This window comes from Nilaparvata lugens, chromosome 1 (genome assembly GCF_014356525.2).
Source record: "Nilaparvata lugens isolate BPH chromosome 1, ASM1435652v1, whole genome shotgun sequence".
Taxonomy (NCBI): Eukaryota; Metazoa; Arthropoda; class Insecta; order Hemiptera; family Delphacidae; genus Nilaparvata; species Nilaparvata lugens.
Genome location: NC_052504.1, coordinates 83,416,553 through 83,439,074, shown reverse-complemented (window position 1 = coordinate 83,439,074; position 22,522 = coordinate 83,416,553). Strand labels below are relative to the sequence as shown.

Genomic DNA, 22,522 nt, shown 5'->3' with positions numbered 1-22,522 from the left:
TTTTATACTACTCATGTGATATCTACTTACGCTATTGTTTCTCTATGATAATATGAACATATTATGCTTATTTTCATATGATTAATTAATTTATTATTTTTGGTTGAAGCTATTAAATTTTAATCATTATTTACTTTTAATTTTATCAAAAATAGGATTATTTATGTCAAATTGAATCATATTTATTAAATTTTAGTTTTATAGATTAGTCCAGTCAAATGGTCGTTTTTCAGGAAACAGCCCCGAAAGGATTTTTCTCGACGGTTCTATATGTATTTTGGGGCGCTGAATTCGAATCTGAAATTTGCTGACACGCCAGAGGGCAGCTTCACTCCCAAAACCCCCAAAATTTCGGACTTTTTTCAATTTTCCCATTTTATCTCGTGAACCTTCAGTTTCTCAAGAAAAATCATTCTCGACAAAATTTAAGAGAATAAGATTTCCAATGAATTGAGTGGTCGTGCAGGATTGTACCAATTTTGGTTCCGGAGCTACGAATTTTCTAAAAAAGAGTATTTTTTAAGGGGTTTTCAAAATTATGCAAACCTTCCACTTCTACCCTATACAACATGCATATTTTTCTAGTATAGATAAAAAACCACACATCACGTGAAAGAACAATTCATTATGAACAGGATTCCTTAGGAATTTTCGAATTTAGTAGTGTGGGGAGGGGGGATATACCCAAAAATAGAAAATCATGTCCTACAGCCAAAATACAAATTTTTCATTATAATACCTATTTAAGGCCTTCCTAACAAAAAAGTAAATATTTCGGCTGAAATCATCTCACGTGGGTTATTTTCTATGAGATTCGCCCGTTAGAAACATTTAATTTCAGTATTTCCTAGTGGGGGGTACGTCATAAGGATACGTCAAGGATCAAAACTTTAAACACTCATAACTTTTGACAGAATGATCAGATCTCCTCGTACTACAGCTCATTCTTCTTAGCTCGTCAAGGCGGTTCAAAATCATGTATCATAATTGAAATTTGATGAATGAATAAAAAAATCCACTTTTAGTGTATTTTAGCCCCTATTTAAATAAACAGAAAAATGGCCAATTTCTATATTCAAAACTATGTATCTCGGTAACCCGGAATGATAAAAAATGGTACTTGGTCTTGATTTAAAGAACAGAATCTCCTCTTTCATGTGAGATTTGATGAATTTTGTAAAAATATAATCGTGAGGTAAGATACGTTCGATTCAAAAAAATCAAGGAATTTGCGATATTTTCCTCATTTTCACAGTCTCGACAGTTTTTCGATAATAAACAGTCATGCAAGATATGGGTTTAAGGCAACATAGCTTATAGAACATGTAATTCTCTTTCATTTGAGACCAATCGCAAGTGGTAGGTTTGCATAATTTTGAAAACCCCTTAAAAAATACTCTTTTTTTGAAAATTCGTAGCTCCGGAACCAAAAATGGTACAATCCTGCACGACCACTCAATTCATTGGAAATCTTATTCTCTTAAATTTTGTCGAGAATGATTTTTCTTGAGAAACTCAAGGTTCACGAGATAAAATTGGAAAATTGAAAAAAGTCCGAAATTTTGGGAGTGAAGCCGCCCTCTGGCGTGTCAGCAAATTTCAGATTCGAATTCAGCGCCCCAAAATACATATAGAACCGTCGAAAAAAATTCTTTCGGGGCTGTTTCCTGAAAAACGACCATTTGACTGGACTAATCTATAAAATTATTCTTTTACATTCAATCTATTACTTTCATTACCGAAGCTTAATATTTTCATATTAGAATTTATATCGATATAACTATGATTAGTTTCAATTAAATGTTCAGCGAACGCCGATCTTTGAGCAGTATCTCTCACGGTATAATTATAGAAAAAGACGGTAGGTGTCACGCGCATGTTTGTGCTAAATTTCCGGTGACGCTGACGTAATTGTATATCCAAAATCCAATCATTTGTTTTTGACAAATAAATTTCATAAGATGTTAAAAACCCTTGGTTGGTGGTGATGACGCAATCTAGCTGGCTGGCCACTGCCTACACATTTCGTGACCCCTACAGCTACAGTTTTCATCTAAATACAGTAGTATTTTTTTATTTTAAAGCCTGAATAATATGTTCATTGAACCTTTTTTGAAAACATCTTTTTCACAAAATTTTTCACAATTACTACATTCCAGTTTACTAGTAGTTCTGTGAACAGTAGACCTCGCGCAGTTATAAACCGCAGCCTCCTCTTATACTGTCCATCAGAGTAAATCCTTTCTGTATGTCGTGTCGGCGAGATATCGGTGTGAAAACGGCTAATGGCTGTTGGGGTTGGTGTATCAAAAATGCTAACATCAAAAGCTAATCTCCTTCAAGCCATACTGGCAACAGGACAGCCCGAGTTAAAGCAAAGAAAGTTCGAGAAACAATACTATGTTATTTTAGTTATTAATTGCATTCGTTATTGCACGCAATCAATAGTATTCATTTATTTATTCACAATGGTGACAACGGGTTTCCCCAAATATGTCTCCTTAACAATAAAAATTGTACAGATACAAATGAAAAATAATGATAAAAATAATACGAACTTATGCAATTATAAATAATACAAACAACAAAACTACCACCTAATTCAAAAATGAAAAATACAAAGATTTCAAATACTTATGAAAAAAGTAAAAATAAAACAAATTGAGAATTCAAAATTCCAAAACTTATAAAAATTAAAGAATGTAATAACAAATAATGAACAAAAATTTTATCAATAGAATAAATAACATTTATAACTGAACGAAGTCCTAAACCATATGCACATCCACACTGATACACCAACTATTTGATCAGATCATGCTTACACAAGATTTAATTATCATAATATAACGCTTTCCGGAATTTAGCGCGAGAAAACCAAAAGACATCTAGGCGCCCAGACAAGCTGTTATAAGTTCTTTGCATCCTATTAAGGTAGGCGCACACAGATCGTCATCGGACGGACGTCACGCATCGGACGGATCGGAAGATTAGATTTGATGCATTGTTTTCAATTGAAGTGCGCATACCTATCCGCATCGTAGATCGGAAATGCCGTCAGGAATTCCGAGAGGAGCATTGAAGCCGACGGCTCCGATCGGATTTAATGACTCACCGGCATTTATTTATTCCCTTTTATATTCTGTTAGAGTGTAGAAATAAATATTTAATAGGGTTTTAACTTTTTTTGTAAATATGTAATAAAGTTTTAATTGTTATTAAATATGTCCTAAATCAGTATCAAAACTATGTCCTTAACATAATAATGAATCAAAACACAGTAGAGTGGAATATCAGCTATTAATATACTGTACTACATAAATGTACTATAATTGGTTGGTATATTTAGTGTATTATAATATTAGAATAAATAGAATTTCATAATCACACCAAAAAAAAGAGCATACGATATTATGCACAATGTGACATTGTCACTTAAGAGAGGGACTATAGTTAGAAATTTTGCCTTATGTCGATGCTAATTGAAAACATGAAATGGTTAACTTAAAAATTTAAAAATACGTACCTTAAGCAGATTGCTAATCTCTGTTCAGGCTCAATCGCACGGCGATAAGTGGTGTTCAGTTTAACTCTGTTGTCTGAGGACATTCAAAAGCTCAAAAAACATTACTTGCGACATGCGGAAGTATCTAAAAAATTTAACTTCATCTTCAATTAAATCAGGAAACAGATGATTAAATTCTCCGTATTCTATCCTTTTCTGATTAATTGTATGGATCCACATTTTTCGTTTTCTCTTCCTTCGTCGCTGTATCTCTTCTTCATTTTCGGCTAACAAACAAGTAACAATTATCACTTCTTCTTCGCTACTGCTATCCATCACTTATTTATACTGTAATATTTGTTCATTATATTCCTAATTCACACTCGACTCTACATACGTCGCAATGAACTAAAATGCCAATGCTCCGATGACGACTTGTGTGCGCATCACCTCAAAAAAGTACGTTCCGTCCGATGACGATCTGTGTGCGCCTACCTTTAGTGCATAAAAATTGCATTCAATGAAGCATGCAATTTATAGTCTACACAGCTGCTGATTTTTACCAAGTTACATTGCGATATTGAATTGCATGCGTCATGGCATGCGATTTATAATCCACTCGACAGCTGATTTATGATGAATAATTCTATAGTCTCATTTTTACTTTCCTTGCCCTATTACCATAGGTAAGGAAAGTATTGCTTTCCAAAAAAAATTAAGGTAGGGGAGGGTGGGCCACAAAGAGACAAAAATTACATTTTCATTTTTTTATTTTTTTCTATTGGCTGTATCTTGCTCAGAAAAACTTTAAACAATAGTTTGGATTACTACAAATAGTTTCCTTGTATTTCAAATAGATACATTCAATTGCAAATAATGTTTATTGATATTTAAAAAAAAGGTTGCAAGTGTCCCATTGTGGCCCAGGCATGGGCCACCTTGAGACACCCCATGGGCCACTATAAGACAACATTAAAAAAAGGCCTTAAAGGATTTTTCTGGATAATCATTCACTCAATTATCATCATATACTTGATGAACGTAAATCATAAAATAATTGTATAGATTTAAATTGCACTGGTTGAAGTTATAGTCACCTTAAACACCCAATTATCATCATAATATTTGATTAATGTGAATTATACAATAATTGTATAAATTTACACTGCACTGGTTAAAGGTATAGTCACATTTGGCTAAATGTTTTATCAGCTAAAAAGATAGTTGCTACAACTATTATTCTTTTATTGATAAAAAACTCAACTGCTGATAGCTACTAACATATAGGCCTACTTAATAGTTATTTGGTAGGCCTAGTGGCTATCAGCTATTAAGTTTTTTCTATCAAAAACCCAGCTGATAGTGGCAACTATCTTGTTACCAGGTTATAAATTTATCCAAATGTGACTAGACCTTGAAATATACCAAAAAACCTTCTTACTGACATCATTCAATTGATATTTATATTTTTAAAACTCAAATCAAACTTGAAGTAGGAACTGAGTCTTTTAGTGGCTCCCATTGTTTTTGGTTTAGGCAGAATCATTTTAATGTCTGATATCTTTATGATTGAAATGTCTGGTATGATAGGAAAACAAAAATAATCAGGACATTTTGCACTCCTCCTTAGGTAACTGACTGTAAGTTCTCCTTTGGTGTCCTTTTGGCTGGTTACTTTTGCTATATAAAATATAACTCTACCACTGTCTTTTGGGGTGAATTTGATGAGAACAAAGTCATCTTCTTGAGGATCTTGATCTAGTTGGTCGAATTCAGATGAATCTATTTCTTTAATATTTTCTTCTTCAGAATCTGATGAGCTGCTGCTTGAAGTAGAAATGTTGAGTTCATTATCACTCTCACTGGAAACATAGTCAATGTCTGGTTGTTTTTTTTTCCTGGGGAACAAAACTTTCACAGGTCGTTTATTCAATAGTTTTTTTCCACGTCTAGCTTCAATCTTAGCTTTTTCAGGAGTGTCTGTGATAATGCTGCTCGATAGCTTGACTCAAGGTTTCCTTCCATTTTTTCTTGCTGGAGCCTTTGGAAATCCCTTAAAATCATTAGGACTAATGAATTGCTGTTTGGAATTGAAAGGCCTACTAGCAGGAGATGAAACATCAGGTTGATCACATTTGTGGGAGGGGGGTTGTGGGATTTGTATAGAAAATTCATCATGTGGAGAAGTCAAGTTGGTGGAAGATGATGGCTCAGCTTCATTTTCATCTTGTTCTTGGACAGCACTAGGTAAATCATTGTCATATGCCCGGTCTGTTACATAGCTCACTAAGAAGTCATCATCTGTGAATAGGTTGTTGTTGAATGGGAATATTCCACTCCTACGAAAGCCAGCCTTTATGTTGGCTGGTGTCATTGCTCTCTCATGAGCGATGCCTACACATTGAGCAACTTGATAAATTGTTAGCGGAGTGCCTGGATGATGCAGAAGCCAAGAGTCTACAGCAGTATTGTAATATGCTTTAAATGGCTGATAAACACTGATGTCTAGAGGTTGCAGTTTGTTACTGCAGTGTGGGGGCAGTGTAACAATAATGACTCCATTCTGCTTTGCTAGGTCGATTGTTTCAATAGTCAGGTGACTCTCATGGTTGTCACAAATGAGAATCGTCGGATTTTCCATAGTAGAGCCACTGTGTTTAATGAAGTGTTTCATTACAGAAATAAAGGCTTCACCTGTCATCCATCCATTACTGGTTACAAGACCTAGAGTACCTGCAGGAGCACCATTAATCATATGTTCCTTGTAATTTTTTCTTGGGAACACCATTGCAGGTGGCAAACTGTTTCCTGATGCACTCACAATACAGCAGGTGGTAACTAATGTACCACGTTCTCCACTTGTGCATTTACTCACTTGCTTGCTGCCCTTAGATGCTAGAACTTTTTTAGGTTTTTGAACAGTTGTTGTTGCAGTCTCATCTAGGTTGTAGATTCTAGTACCATCACAGAATGATTCTGAACGATTATATGCAGACTTCAAATTTTCGAAAAAAATTCCAACATTGTGTTTGTTGAATGATGTAGCTCGCGACAAACTGCATGCCTCTGGTTGATGAATCCGCACCTGTGGGTTGCGCTTTAGGAATCCCTGCATCCAATCAACACCTGCTCTCATATTCCTCTGCCAGCTCTCTGGAACTTCTTTGTTGTTCATTTTTGCCATTTCAAAAGCTAACTCTCTGAAATCTTTAGTAGATTTTCCATAGCACATTTTCGAGCAAGTGATTAGATATTCAGCTAAAGAGCTTTCTTCTTCTCTATTGAAGATGAGCCGGCTCTTGTATTTTGGTGCCATGGAAATTTCTTCATTGGGAGTAGCTCTTTGCTTACTCACATACCTCTGTAAGGTTTGAAACTTCAAACCATACTTCTGTGCAGCTTTTCGAATTGATAATTTCACCCCATCTTCTCCACGTAGCACTGCAATCACAGCATTCTTCATAGACTCAGCAGAAAATTGCCCCTTTTCCGATTTCCGTTTCCGCCCTCTCGACATTTTGTACTCTGAAACAATACAAACAATAATATCATTATCAGTGGATTTATGAGAGATGTTGTTAAAGTATGGTGGCCTATATGATGAAATCAAACTATTTTTGAAATGATTTATCCTGCTAGGTACTTTATTTTTCAGCACTAAAGCATTTTTATGGCCTTACTGGGTAACACAACTAGGCCAATAATAGGATATTATATTCTACAGAATAAAAGAGTGCTCAAGAATAAAGAGGTTAATTACTGGACAGTTTAAACATTGTGTAGATTTGAGTTTTATTAGGCCTACATTAAGGTCTTGATTAAAATATTATTTTCAGATTCAGCCATGAAAACATATTAGTATGAGCTTCTAGCAAAGTTTTACTTCATTAATCAGCTGAAAACTATCCTCAAAATAATCATTCTAGAGTTAATTCCTCTAGATAATTTGTTGTTGAATGATGAATTATTATTTGGGCCACAATGAGACACCAAAATATGGCTGACAAGTTGTCTCATTGTGGCCCTGTACAATTTGTCTCATTGTGGCCCAAGGCACATTCTCGACTTTTTCTAACCATAAAATTTTTTTGGAGGTTAGAAACATTATTCATACAGCGTCATTACATAGCTTTATAACAAGGCTTCATAGCTATTTGATAATAACTGAAGAATTTCAACTTACCTGGGAGTAATATTCTGATGAGAAACGTTGAAAAAGTAACTTTGACACCTCAAAAACTAACTTTTGTTGATAATTCTCAAGCAAGCTTCGACTGCAAACTGAAAAGTGGATCAGAAGACTAGAATGAGCTTTTAAAAACTGCCACCAGAGTTCAGGAGCTGTCGAGCAGCTCTTACTATGAAAAAGGGTGAAGTCTCACAGTGGCCCGTGTCTCAAGGTGGCCCACTCTCCCCTACCCTAATTTCAAGTTTTCTATACGTTTCAAGGTCCCCTGAGACCAAGAACATTATTCAACTTTAATGAAAAATCTAAGCTCATATGGATACACAGTCAGTATTTTGCTTTGAAAGAAGCTGATAAATCAAATAATAATATAAAATGCTTTAAAATTAAATTTGAAGAAAATGGTTGGAGATCAAGACAAGAACAATTCTACAAATTAATGGGATGATGCTGAAGGTAAAATATTGATACATTTGTAGATAATACTTTTGATTTGAATAATGTCTAGTTTTTGTTATTTTATAGAAGATTTATAATACTCTTTTTACTGTTCCACTCAGTGGTGTATATTCAAACTCATTATCATAGAGGATTAAACAGTAGGCACTGGTTTTTCTGAGAAATTATTTGTTGTTTCCAATGTCAACTTTATGTCTATTGCACCAGATTTCAATAGTTCATTTTGCTTACTACAGTCTATAACAACCAATGGTGCATATTCATCGAATGTTTTATACTCAATTGATGTACTGCTGTATAAGGATAGTATTCATTTTGGAATTCAGAGAACATGTGATACAATAAATGTTTATTACCAACAATATTTTCATAGGGGAATGATTGAGCATTTAATAGAGATTAACATTGTTCAGATTACAGAAATCGAAATGTGACCTGTTAGCAGTTATAACATTTTTCTATTCTTTTGAATCCAAGAATAATGAATCTAGGTTTCAATATGTTTGAAGTTGTCTTAACTGTCCATTGAAGATTAGTAGTTTCAGGTAATTGTGGAAATTCATGCAATTCCCATGATCTGAATGGAATGGTAATTGGTATATCACTATGTGTTAAACTCAGCAGATCAAGACGAACAGTGTCAGAAGCATGTATGTAGGGTACTTTCCATTGTAGTTTTGTAATATCAATTTTCACCGATTTTGCTGTTCTGATTCAATACAATTTAAGTCTGATGATGATCTTAATAGAACAATTTCCTGACGAACATTTAATAGAACTTTTCTATAGTCTTCCATTACACCTAACCACATATCCAAAGGAATGCAAAAGCAGAATTATCTAAACTTTTCCATCCAGTCAACTTCCATCCTGCATTCTCCATAATTTTTTCATTGAGTTTTGATTGACGTAGATAGTTTTTCATGGTTGTTGTCAATCCAACATTACGTGTGCGATCAACTTCAACCCCTCCCAATTCATATCTGATTTCATCAATAGGTATGCAACTCCATTATTGATAAGTGAAAAGTCCTTGGTTTCAACATCATTCTTATCTTTCACTTTGATTTCGCCTTCAATTATGAGAAAACTTCTACTTGGAAGTGTATAAATATCTTCTGTTTTAAACTAATTCGAATTTCATCATTGTAATTAAATGTCTGTTGAATATATGGTGTGTGAGTGATATACTCATATTTGGTAATACTCTCATCAAGATGTACACTCTGATCAACAAGTAATATATCTGACTTGACTTGTTTCTTATACATTTTTATTATATATATTTTTCCTTCTCAATACAACCTGAGGTGAGTTTTCAAGTAGTTCAGGTTAAAGGCAGAGGGTGAAGCCCCCAACCCCCCCACCCTGTGGGGGGGGGGGGTTTAGTGCTGAGGTTTAAGAAAGGTCTCAACATAAAAATGCTTGTTGCTCAGTTTCAGAGTTAGGATCCCTTGACAAATAATGGATTTACTGAAAAAAATTATTCTTAGTTATTTAAGAAATTAGATCTACTTTTCTGTTCAATCTTGACAAATGGAAAAAGTTATTCTTGTTTCTTAGTTATTGGATCTAGTTTTCCCATATTTTTTGTTCAATCTTGACAAATGGGGTGTCAATGGATTTGTTATTAGATTTACTGGAAAAAGTTACTCTTGTAGATTTTTTGTAAAATAACGGTTTCTTAGTTATTCAAGAAATAAAAAAAAGCTTGATCTAGTTTTTTTTCTCCAAAAAAGTGGGAAATCTTCATTTGAGGTTTATTGTGAGATTAGGGGTATGGCTAGGTTAGGTTAGATGAGATTACATTGGATTGGGCAAGGTTAGAACCAAGAATCAGATTTGGGGCAGATTTGGGGGCAGCTTTGAGCCAGGTTTGGGGCAGCTTTTCTCCAGAAGTCTCACTTTACCCCTACTAAAACTAACTTTTGTTGATAATTCTCAAGCAAGCTTCGACTGCAAACTGAAAAGTGGATCAGAAGACTAGAATGAGCTTTTAAAAACTGCCACCAGAGTTCAGGAGCTGTCGAGCAGCTCTTACTATGAAAAAGGGTGAAGTCTCACAGTGACCCGTGTCTCAAGGTGGCCCACTCTCCCCTACCCTAATTTCAAGTTTTCTATACGTTTCAAGGTCCCCTGAGTCCAAAAACATGATTTTTGGGTATTGGTCTATGTGTATGTCTGTGAACACCATAACTCCATTCCTAATTAACCGATTGACTTGAAATTTAAAACTTAAGGTCCTTATAACATGAGGATCCGACCATAAGAAATTCAATAAAATTCAATTCAAGATGGAAAAAATGGCGGATTGTTACTAAAAAACAATGTTTTTCACGGTTTTCTCGAAAACGGCTCTAACGATTTTCTTCAAATTTATATCATGGATAGCTATTTATAAGCCCTATCAACTGACATAAGTCTCATTTCTGGGAAAATTGCAGGAGCTCCGTAAAATTCTTGAGGGAAATGGCAGATAATTACTAAAAAACCATGTTTTTCACGGTTTTCTCGAAAATGGCTCTAACGATTTTCTTCAAATTTATACCATGAATAAGCCCTATCAACTGACATGAGTTTCATTCCTGGGAAAATTGCAGGAGTTCCGTAATATTCTTAAGAAAAATGGCGGATAATTACTAAAAAACCATGATTTTTTCACGATTTTCTCAAAAATTACATGACCGATTTTTTTTTTAATTCATACCCTCTGTAGTGTTATTTATCAGCTCTATCAACTGGCATGAGTCTCCTTCCTGAGAAACTAATGGGGGGTCCACCCCATCCTAGAGAAATGGACTTTGTAACCTCCTTCTCGTGCATGAGGTAGGTAGGTATACAGTAACTATATGCCCATAACTGGGTATTAACTATATTAACTGGGTAATATAGTTGTTACTGTAGGTAGGTAGAGCAGTTTATAAAAAGAACACATAGTCGAGATATTTCATCTGTAGAACAGCTGTTTTGACGACTTTAGAAAAAATAATCGAATTTCACAATTTACACAAAGGAAAATGAACTCTAGAAACAATTATTATATAAATACACATATATACAGTAGTCTGATCGTAGTTTCAAATATGTTACCGCCAATCGTCATTAAGTTATTCCCCTAAATTATTCTCGTTTGATAATGAGGCTTACAGTTCAATGAGCAAGGTAAGGTTCAATTTCGCCGTAAATGCGCAACATTTAAACAGTAAGAGAAATGCCAAACCGTCGACTTGAATCTTAGACCTCACTTTGCTCGGTCAATAAACGCCTGATTTTTAAATTGTTTTTGTTGTATTTTTTCATTAGAAATTTTTCTTATTGGTTCAAAAGCATTATGTTGTTTTGTATCCTTAATAAAATTCATTTTTTGTGGAAGTCTTCCTAATTGCTTTTTTGAGAATAGTGTTGTATGGAACACATATTTTTGTTATGATGGAACACAATATATTCTTTATTCTCTGAATTTTTATCATTATGTGAATTAACTTGTTTATATTTTTGCTTCTATATCATCTTATCAATAATTTTGGTATCATATCCATTTGTTATTGCAAAATGTTTTACAATTTTCACTTCTTTTTCATAATTTGCTTTTGACATAAGATTATTTATCAATCTTTAAATCATTGATCTGAATGCTACTGTTTTTTGTTCCCATGGATGGTTAGAGTCTTTTGGAATTAGAGAATTTGTGTGAGTTTCCTAAAAATATTAAAATGATGTTTCTCATTTCTTTTACTTATTTCCAAGTCTAAAAAATGTATCTTCTCCTTTTGAACTTCCATAGTAAATTTAATAGGAAGTGAGATTGAGTTTATGTATACTATTAGTTGTATGAAACTCTATTTGCTATACAAATTTTTGTTTGCTACTATTTCAAACAATCGGCTTGAATATCATATTAAATACAATTTTACAACTAAATATATTTCTGAATCTTCATGTGTTTCATTATTCATGCTTCATTATTATTGTATAAGCATAAAAAACTTCACTTGAATGGGCTACTTTTATAAATTAATAAAACAATAAAGGGTACTTCAAGTTTCAATATTGTTTCATTAATGTATAAGCATATTATGTCATCGACATATCTCTACCAATAAATGATATTTTCCTACAGTTACCTTGAAAAGTTACCATTCCTGCACTGATTATAGAACGCAAAGTTTCACTTTTCCGCACTAGTGTGCAAAGTATTACTTTGCGTACTCTTAATACTTTGCTTATTATCTTGCAGCCATCCCAATCAGCTGTTGACATTTTTGGCGTGTATTTTGAATGCGAATTTGTTCTATCTATTTTTTTTCTGATTTTCAAATGAATAAAAATGAGAACTCATTAAATTATACATTTTGAATATTATTAACATAGAGAAACAATAGCGTAAGTAGATATCCCATGGTATAGGGAATTTATGTCGCAACTTTTACTGTTATCTCAAGCTGATTACTGTCGATTATTGTCAATTTTTACTGTTTTGTTGGGGTGATAGTGTATGAACGGCACAATTTGAGAGACTACCAGCGTCACACAGCTGCATAGGAAAGAACTATGTGAACTATCAGCTTGGGATAACAGTAAAAGTTGCGACATAAACGCCCTATACCATGGGATATCTACTTATGCTATCGTTTCTCTATGTTATTAATTATTCATTATTTCAAATAATATTTTTTTCATTCATAAATTGATTGGTTGGAAAATTATTTAGAAATTAAGATTTACTCAAAATTATTCAAATTTTTAAATTAATTGGATTAATTTAATTTTCAATTAGAATAAATTATCGATTATTAATTTTCAATTGGATTATAAAGTTTAAAATAAATTAAAGTTGTTATTAACAGCAAAATTATACAGAAAATCATTTGATGGATTTCAGTCATAATTTTACCCATAATCAACCACTTTCCATATTCATTGAATATGATATATATATATATATATATATATATATATATATATATATATATATATATATACCAAATAAGTTTTAAAGTGTTTTTTTTCAATCTATTTATGTCTTGTGTCTCCTGTTTTAATTTATATTACAAACTTTAAAGTGTCTTATATATATATATATATACTAGTAGGTAACCCGTGCTTTGCAAGGGTCTATTTTAAAACTGCAAAATGAAAACTTGATGTAATAAAAAATTTGAAATTTGAAAATAGGCCTATAACCATCCTCGGTTAATGAAGAATCTTTATGCAAAATTTCAAATCAAACAGTCCAGTACCTAGTTCAGACGTGATGATGTGTCAAACATAATTTTCCTACATCACATTCATGTATGAGCCAGCTCTTTCCATTATTTTAGTAAAGATGATGGATAGATGGATGATTTATTAGTATCTTTGAATGAGAATAACTTTTGAATGGTTTGAGAAATCAGTGCGGTTTTGATGCGTCAGAAAATCAGTTATTTTTATTTGAATAGGATCCCCAATCATACCTATCATATCTGAAACCTGGCTCAAACCAACAGTCCCCAGTCGGCTCGTTGCTCTTGATGACTTCGTTATCATCCGCAATGACCATTTGCACAAGAATGGCAGACGGGGTTGCTGCATACATAAAGTGTACTCTGCGGCCTTCTCATAAGTTCTCATCAGATAACTCCCGTCCATCGAGGCCTGAATACATGTTTTTTGAAATAAAATGCAATGGAGTAAAAATGTTGATTTCGGTATGCTACAGGCCCCCTCACATTGGCTTTATGTCCGAATTTGAGGAGGTTCTGTTGGAGCTGATGGTGCCTTATGAACATGTGGCTATCATGGGTGACTTTAATACTGACCTTCTTGGACCTGATACTCATGACAAAGTACAACTGACCACTATGTTTTTTGCGAATGGTATGACCTTGCTGCCTCTCCAAGCCACGCATCATACTTCCACCTCAGACACATTGTTAGATCTCGTAGCGGTTGCTGATAGGAGATCAGCTGTGAGCCATGGACAAATTCCTTTCCCAGGTCTTTCAGCACATGACTTAATTTACCTAGTTTATAACATTAAGAGACCCAAACCTAAACCGAAAGTTATCACCTACTGGGATTATAACAATATTAACGTTTCTAATCTGTTTAATGATACACTTAATCTTGACTGGCATACCTACCATTTTCAATACTAATGATGTTAACCTTATGATAGATTTACTCAATAGCAATTTACTCTTCCTTTTCAGTAAACATGTTCCTCTCAAAAACCGCAGAGTTACCAGAGATCCTGCTCCTTGGTTCACGGACGAGATCCGGCGGCTGATGCAGGATCGAGATTATTGGTGTAAAAGGGCAAGGCAGTCCAAGACTCCTCATGATTATAATCAATATAAGCATTTAAGAAACTCTTGCAAACAAATTATCAGAAATGCTAAAGCTGGTTTCTACCGCAACTTGATTTCATTTAAGAGGTCATCATCCTCATCATTATGGCGTGCTTTGAGGGGGATTGGTGCTGGTAAGGAGAGGCAGGTGCCAACTGTAGCCCACTCGCTTGATGACCTCAATGACTTTTCCACTGATATACCTGTGAGTTTGGATCAAGCCCATGTCCACTTCAATTCCCTTCCTGACATTCATCCAAATGAGAATTTCTACTTCTCTGCAGTTTCTCAGCAAGAGGTATTTCTAGCAATCAGTGGAATAAAAAGTAATGCTATTGGTGCAGATGGCATCCCAATCAAGTTCCTGAAAATCCTCTTACCTTTGATCCTTCCTTTCCTCACCCATTTGATCAACACTTCCCTCATGACATCTGTTTTTCCTGATGAGTGGAAGCTCTCAATTGTGATTCCCTTGAACAAGGTCCCTAACCCCATCTCTCCTTCTGATTACAGGCCCATTAGTTTATTGTCTGTCTTGTCTTGTCTCTTGAGATCATTGTTCACTCTCAGATGAGCAGATATATTCATGGATCTGGTTTGATTAGTGATTTTCAATCAGGTTTCCGAAGCGGTCACAGCACCACATCTGCCCTTCTGAGAGTGACTGATGATATCCACAGGGCTATGGATAAAAGGCAGCTAACCGTTTTAGTTCTAATAGATTTTAGCAAGGCTTTTGATAGCATTTTCCACCCTACTCTATTGTATAAGCTAAGGAGCTTAGGCTTTTCCAACTCCTCTGTGGCATGGGTAAGGTCTTATTTGCAGGGTCGATGTCAGTGTGTGAGGGTCGGGGATGCGTGCTCGGGCTGGCGTGAGGTAAATAGAGGCGTTCCTCAAGGTTCGGTCTTGGGTCCTCTGCTGTTCAGCATCTACATAAATGACGTGACTACTACTTTACTTACTTCTAAATACCACCTTTATGCAGACGACCTACAAATCTACAAACACTTCAACAAAACTGATTTCAGCATTGTGGTTGAGGAGGTCAATGCTGACTTGGCCAGGGTTATTGAATGGTCTACAAGTAATGGACTCAAAGTTAATGAGACAAAGTCAAAGGTAATTATGGTTGGCTACTCAAGGCTCTTGAACACCCTTGACTTTTCAAATGGACCACACATTACAATCAATAACATTCAATTGCAGTACAGTTCAGATGTTAAAAATTTAGGACTTACCATGACCAAGACTTTGGACTGGACAAATCATGTGACCTTGACTTGCAATAGAGTCATTGCGGGCATTATGACTTTGAAGAAGATTGCTGACTGTATCCCTTTCTCCACGAGGATTATGTTAGTCAAGACTTTGATTTTTCCAATTTTTAACTACTGTGACATTGTGACTCTTGATATGACCGTTCAACTTTTACAGAGGATGCAGCGTGCCTACAATTACTGTGTAGGCTTCATCTTCAACCTCAGACGTGATGACCATGTGACTGATTACTTTGACAGACTTGATCTCATGAGGCTGCATGATTGTAGGGCACTCCATGCTGTTATTTTTCTGCATAAGACATTGAAAACTGGAACACCTAAGTATATTGCAGAGGATTTTCAATACTTGAGTGATATCGGTCGGGGTGGTACACGGCATAATGGTTCCCATCTGCTGGCTGTCTCAACTCACAGGACAGTCATGTTCAACAGTCCTTTCTTGTTACAGCTTGTGGATTGTGGAACTCATTGCCGGCTGAATTGGAGCACATTGAGGGTCATCATCGGTTCGGCGCGGCTGTCTTCCGGTGGATCAGGGGTGGTGGGGGTGGCTGGGCTTAGCGAGGGGTGCATCATACCACTGTGTTGGTATGGACTCATGCATTATACCACTGCGGTGGCTGGTCAGGCGCATGTGTTGTTGTTGTTGTGTGTGTGTGTGTGGTGTGTGTGTGTGTGTGTGGTGTGTGTGTGTGTGTGTGTGTGTGTGTGTGTGAGCTTTCTTTTCATGCTTTCATATTTTTCATAGTTTGGTACATTCATTTATTCAGTCTCAAAATTAATTTCTTTAGAGTAATTTTGAGAGAATCAAGTTCAACTTTAAAAGTAAACTCTAAAGACAGATTTGAAAAATACTCTATTTCTCTCTCAAAATTAATTGATTTCATGCTACTTTTTGGGTTGTTGAGAAGTTGATATTGTGGTAATTATTCATATTGAATGAAAAAGACTAAGAAATTGTCAAAAAACCACTGATTTATTGATAATTAGAAAGACCGGTTTCGGTTATTACACCTAAAAATTAGTTTTTAGTTTATCAGAGATTGACAATGGTGTAATAACCGAAACCGGTCTTTCTAATTATCAATAAATCAGTGGTTTTTTGACAATTTCTTAGTCTTTTTCATTCAAGATTTCATGGTAGAAGTATTTATTAATTTCCTTATTTTCTCATTTTGCTTCTAAGGTTTGTAGCCATATTGCTCTTTTTTGCTTCTTCGATCCTATCCGTCCATCCTATCCATATCCGTCGATCCTATCCATATATTCCGTCATTAATGTTGTATTTATTTCCCATCAGATCTTTGTTATTTTACATTTTAAGAATGCTCTACTTTTAAGTTTAGGCCTATTCAACTATTCCACTTATTATCATTATAATTATTTATTTTTTTTTACTTTTTTTACTAAAATATAGTTTTGTTTTATTTTATTTTACTGAGTATTGCTTGTTAAATTACAATTTAGTATTGTATTGGAGGGTTAAGTGTAAGAGAGGGCCGACTGCGCCCTAACTTCGCCCTCCCAGGTATAAAATAAAGGCAGTCATTCTATTCTATTCTATCATCTAGTGTCCCTTTTAAAAGAAATGTTCAGCTGCTTCTATACAACAACTGGAAGCATGACAATTTGAAAACTTGACGTAATGAAATCTTGAAGAACTGAAAATAGGCATAAATAACCATCCTTGGTTAATTAAGAATCTATATGCAAAATTTCAAATTAATCAGTTCAGTATATTTCAGACGTGATGATGCGTCAAACATAGTTCCTTATTCCTTACGTGTATAAGCCAGTTCTTTCCTTTTTACTTTCCTTGCCCTATTACCATAGGTAAGGAAAGTATTGCTTTACGAAAAAAATTAAGGTACCCCAATTTCTAAATTCCTATACGTTTCAAGGTCCCCTGAGTCCAAAAAATTGGTCTGTGTGTGTGTGTGTGTGTGTGTGTGTGTGTGTGTGTATGAGTGTATGTGCGTCTGTGTACACGATATCTCATCTCCCAATTAACGGAATGACTTGAAATTTGGAACTTAAGGTCCTTTCACTATAAGAATCCGACACGAACAATTTCGATCAAATGCAATTCAAGATGGCGGCTAAAATGGCGAAAATGTTGTCAAAAACAGGGTTTTTCGTGATTTTCTCGGAAACGGCTCCAACGATTTTGATCAAATTCATACCGTACCTAAAATAGTCATCGATAAGCTCTATCAACTGCCACAAGTCCCATAACTGTAAAAATTTCAGGAGCTCCGCCCCAGCAATGCAGATAGATTCTCAATTATCAGGCTTCAGATACAATTGAAACAAAAAAAATCAAGTGGAGTAGATTGAGCATGAGAATCTCTACAATTAATGTTCAGTAACATTTTCACCTAAAATTGAAAATAAGCTTTAAATTCGAGAAAATGTGATTATTCAATTGCAAATTATTGTTGATTCTATTAAATCATTCACTATGAAGAGATAGCAGACCTCATGTGTGTCTCCAGCGTTATTGCCCTGTCACCAGCTGGCTCAAATCTTTGAATAGTAGACTTGTGATGCGCGGGAACACTAGCGTCAGGTGATCAATTTTCATAACAGCAAGGAAAGTTGTGTGAGTGCGCCACACCAGATTTTTATAGTATAGAAAACTGAAGAATACATAATACTTGAAAACCTCACAGAATCATATTGATTTTTCCAATACATCAACAAATTTTAGTTCGATTAGGATCCTCCTCAATTTGAATCAGGCAGCCTTTTGTTTTCCCAATTCCAAACAAAATACCTAAAATACTCGTTTCACTGCGAATTCGTGTATGGTACTGTAGTACATTATAACTGAAGAATATAAATTATTACTTATTTTATTGTGATCTATTCATGTTTTTCTTATGAAATTCAATCATAGGCCTACAGCATAAAGAGACTATGTCCATTTCATTTGTGCTGGTGGCAAAATTTTACATTAAAAATAATTATTTGATAAAATCCAAGTTCAATTGTAATGAAAACAAATTCCTTCAAAAAATAATTGATAATAATACGTTACAAGGGAAAAAATTAAGAACAAAAAAATTTGGAAGCATCGGGATTCGAACTGTGGAACCATTGCTCCGTAAGCTAGCGTTTTACCGTTGAACTACACAGCCGTTAGAAAATGATAGTCTTGTAACAGCATTATAACCTCCTCATAAAAAACACACTTAGGGCTCAACAATGTAGCCTATGAAACTTCATGTACGATAGCATAGATGAATTATTTGAACATTAATTCTGAGAAATCTAGAAGGAAAATTGAAATTTGGGCTTCCAGGTGCACGAGATTGATATTTTTAGAATCTATGTGCAAAATTTGGAGATCTAAATCATTCCCGTTTTTCCGGTATGCAATCCACAAGTTAACATGTTTTGATGCGAACACACGAACAAACACAACCCTACTCTCTCTTATTATATAGCATATATATATAACAGAAGACACTGTAAAGTTTGTAATATAAATTAAAACAGGAGACACTATATAAATAGATTGAAAACACTTGAAAACTTACATTAGAAATGGGGGAAATTTTCGGAAACTGAGTTTCCTTCCTAAACCGAGCAGACTGCAGTTTGAAATCAAATATATATATATATATATATATATTTGATTTCAAACTACAAAATTTATAAGCAAAAGGAAGGTTTAGCTATGGGGTCACCATTATCAGGATACCTTCCTAACTTCCTAAAATTTTGTCATTGAAAGTAAAATAATTTTGATCTAAACATGTTTTTGTTAATTCTATTAAATCTTCTATTTCATTACTCTTCACATAATTTTCAATTAACTTTTGCTTTAAAATGTTAATAGTTTCATTAGTTGGGATAGTAGTATTAGTATATATGTTAACTATATCAAACGATAGAAAAATTGTGTGATTTGGAATAGTTATTTCCTTGCATTTTGAGCTAGTTGGTAAGAATTTGTTATATTATAATTCTCGTTTATTATTATTTTTTGAGAAAGTACTTTATTCAAATATTTACAAGCTTTATAAGTTGGAGCATTTCAATAATTTACCCGCCGCAAAGCAGAACCATGCTAATCCACGAAAAGCAACCCACGCCATTTTGTAAACCATTATGCTATAGAATTATTTATAATCGATCAGCTTACAAGTGGATTATTCATTGCATGTACTGTATTACACAAATGTATAGAGAAGCCTAGCAATGGTTTACAAAACATCCCACAGCGTGGGTTGCTTTTCGTGGATTAGCGTGGTTCTAATTTGAACTCAGGTTCAACAAATTCTAGAACATACCTACGTATACAGGCTCACATTTCTTCAACTTTTTAATTTAATTTGATTTATTAAGAAAACACAAAACAAGACAGAACTATTTACCAGATAGCCTAAAAGACTTTGAGTGATTCACAGACAACATTCCACAGACAGCTGAAAAATACCCGATGCATATGTACTTATAGGCCAATACAAAAATTGAAAACATTCAAAGAGTATTGGAACACCGTACTATGCAGTGACCGAATTTATTGAGGAGCATACGTACCACCACCTTAGAATATAGTGCAAGATACTCTATACACCTTCTTGATGACTCTGACAGAGGAGACCAAATTCATTGACAATTCCCCGATCCCAGGACCGTGAGGAAGACATTGGAAGTAAGTAGCCTAAGTAAATAGGTATACCGGTACCGGTACCTACTTTGTGAATTTTAGGTTGAACTCTAATAATTGGTGAGGCAGGATCAATCATTTCCATTTTAAATTTGTCTATTTTAGAAATTGTTCCACATTTTGATATTATTTATATTTTTGCTGTATTCTTTAGTTGGATCTTTTCCTAAAGTTTGAAATTTTATTTTCTCTCATAAAGTGTTCTACTTTATCATTATAATCTATTTATTTAATGATAACTGTAGTGTTTCCTTTATCTGCTTTTTTATCATAGCTTTTTCATTAATTAGTTTAATTGAAAATGAATTAATAATTTCATACCTTCTTTTGATTTTTCCAAAATTTCCTTTTTCTTTGGATTGTTATCTTTATCAAGTTCTTGCACAAAATTGTTCCTCAAAGCACCTTGGATTAAAATATTTAAGTTTTTAATAAAGGGTACTACAAGTTGTTAAATTGTTTTTAATAATTTTAATAAAGTAGCCCATATAATTAAAGTAATTTTAATAATATTAAGTAATAAACATCAGGATTGCAAAAAATTATAACATAAATAATTTATACAGATCAAAATGATTGGCTAATGTGGAGGCAAATTGAATAGGCAGCAATGATGTTATATACAGATAAGCCTGACAATAGACTATTAGATGAATCTCATAAACCAAATATGATGTTGGTTACATTAATAGTGTTGGTCTTTTCCTCAACATAAGATCACCCAAATTTATAATTTATATACAGTTTATAATTTAAAATCCAGAAGGCAGTGATGTCAACAGCAGAATGAGAAAGGTCTTGGTATCTATTCTGTGGTTTTGGCACAGTATACAACTAAACTTATACATACAGTATGGACCTCTTTTCTATATATAAAAATCTTAGTACCCTCTATGAAGTAAATAAATAAATAAATAATAGAGTATTTATTCACTTCATATCAATTGAAAATGGCATCAATGTCCGAAACATGGTGTGATTAAATAATTCATAAAGGGTACTGAGATTTTTATTTTTCTTTCTATTTTTATACAGTATGGAAACTCGGCTAGTACCCTGGCACAAAAATCCGCCAACTTGTTATAGTGAGGTCCATGTTATAATGGCAGTGTAGGAAGATAGGAGAAAAGGGTAGCCAGATCTCAGCCTTGCCACCCAAACAGCTGATACTGGTATATCTGATGAATTTAACTGTTCATTATTGTTGGAACTAGTCAATCATATTTTATTTGTCAAGAAATAGTATATTTCGCACATAGAGCAGAAAATGAGATTTTTCCGGCTCGAAATCGGTTTTCAAGTCCAAGGCCATAGGCTGAGGACTAGAAAAGATTGAGAGCCGGAAAAACATTTTTGCCCATGGAGCAAACGATATTTTTCACCACACTACAGGTAAACAATAAATAATTGAATAAAAATGGTTGCGAAGTGAATGCTGAATTAGTTTGATTCGAAATTCGAACTGAAATAATGGCGACTTCAGATGAAGAAAGTTGACACTCGCCCGATCTAGCGGATGACTTATTAGTTATTAACTACAGACTTCCATGTTTGCGGCTGGAAAGGGTATTCTTTCCAGCCTAGGCCGGAAAGAAACCTGTTTCTTACGTCAGATGAGAGTCGTCTGCAAACAAGGTCCTTCAGATCTATGTAAGGACTGGAAAACAGCTGCTTTCTGTGCAGTGTGGCGAAAATATATTTTTTTAAAGATGTAATAATAAATTTTCATGATTGAGATAAAATATTTTGTTAATTAGTTGAATTTCTACATTGTTGATAAACAATATGGCAACATCGCAATGCGTGAAAGAGATAGCGCCATCTGCTTTGTTGAACGATAGACAAGGATAGCAACACCATTGCATAACATAAATAATTTATACAGTTCAAAATGATTGGCTAATGTGGAGGCAAATTGAATAGGCAGCATTGATGTTATATACAGATAATCCTGACAATATTAGATGAATCTCATAAACCAAATATGATGTTGGTTACATTAATAGTGTTGGTCTTTTCCTCAACATAAAATCACCCAAATTTATAATTTTTATATACAGTTTATAATTTACAATCCAG

General features: G+C 34.2%; 1 protein-coding gene across 1 annotated transcript; it reads right to left on the bottom strand.

Annotated features, from left to right (window-relative positions):
* Window positions 1-5,089: 5,089 nt before the first annotated feature.
* On the bottom strand, window positions 5,090-7,882 carry LOC111060980. The gene is made up of 2 exons (XM_022348672.2): window positions 7,689-7,882; window positions 5,090-7,030 (listed from the first exon to the last, which is right to left on the bottom strand). Exon 2 carries the CDS (start codon window positions 7,020-7,022, stop codon window positions 5,514-5,516), a length of 1,509 nt encoding a protein of 502 aa, XP_022204364.2. The 5' UTR covers window positions 7,023-7,030; window positions 7,689-7,882; the 3' UTR covers window positions 5,090-5,513.
* Between the last annotated feature and the right edge of the window lie 14,640 nt (window positions 7,883-22,522).

Excerpts from the sequence above, each read along its gene's own strand:
- LOC111060980 (XM_022348672.2), bottom strand. The coding sequence starts at position 7,022 with ATGTCGAGAGGGCGGAAACGGAAATCGGAAAAGGGGCAATTTTCTGCT.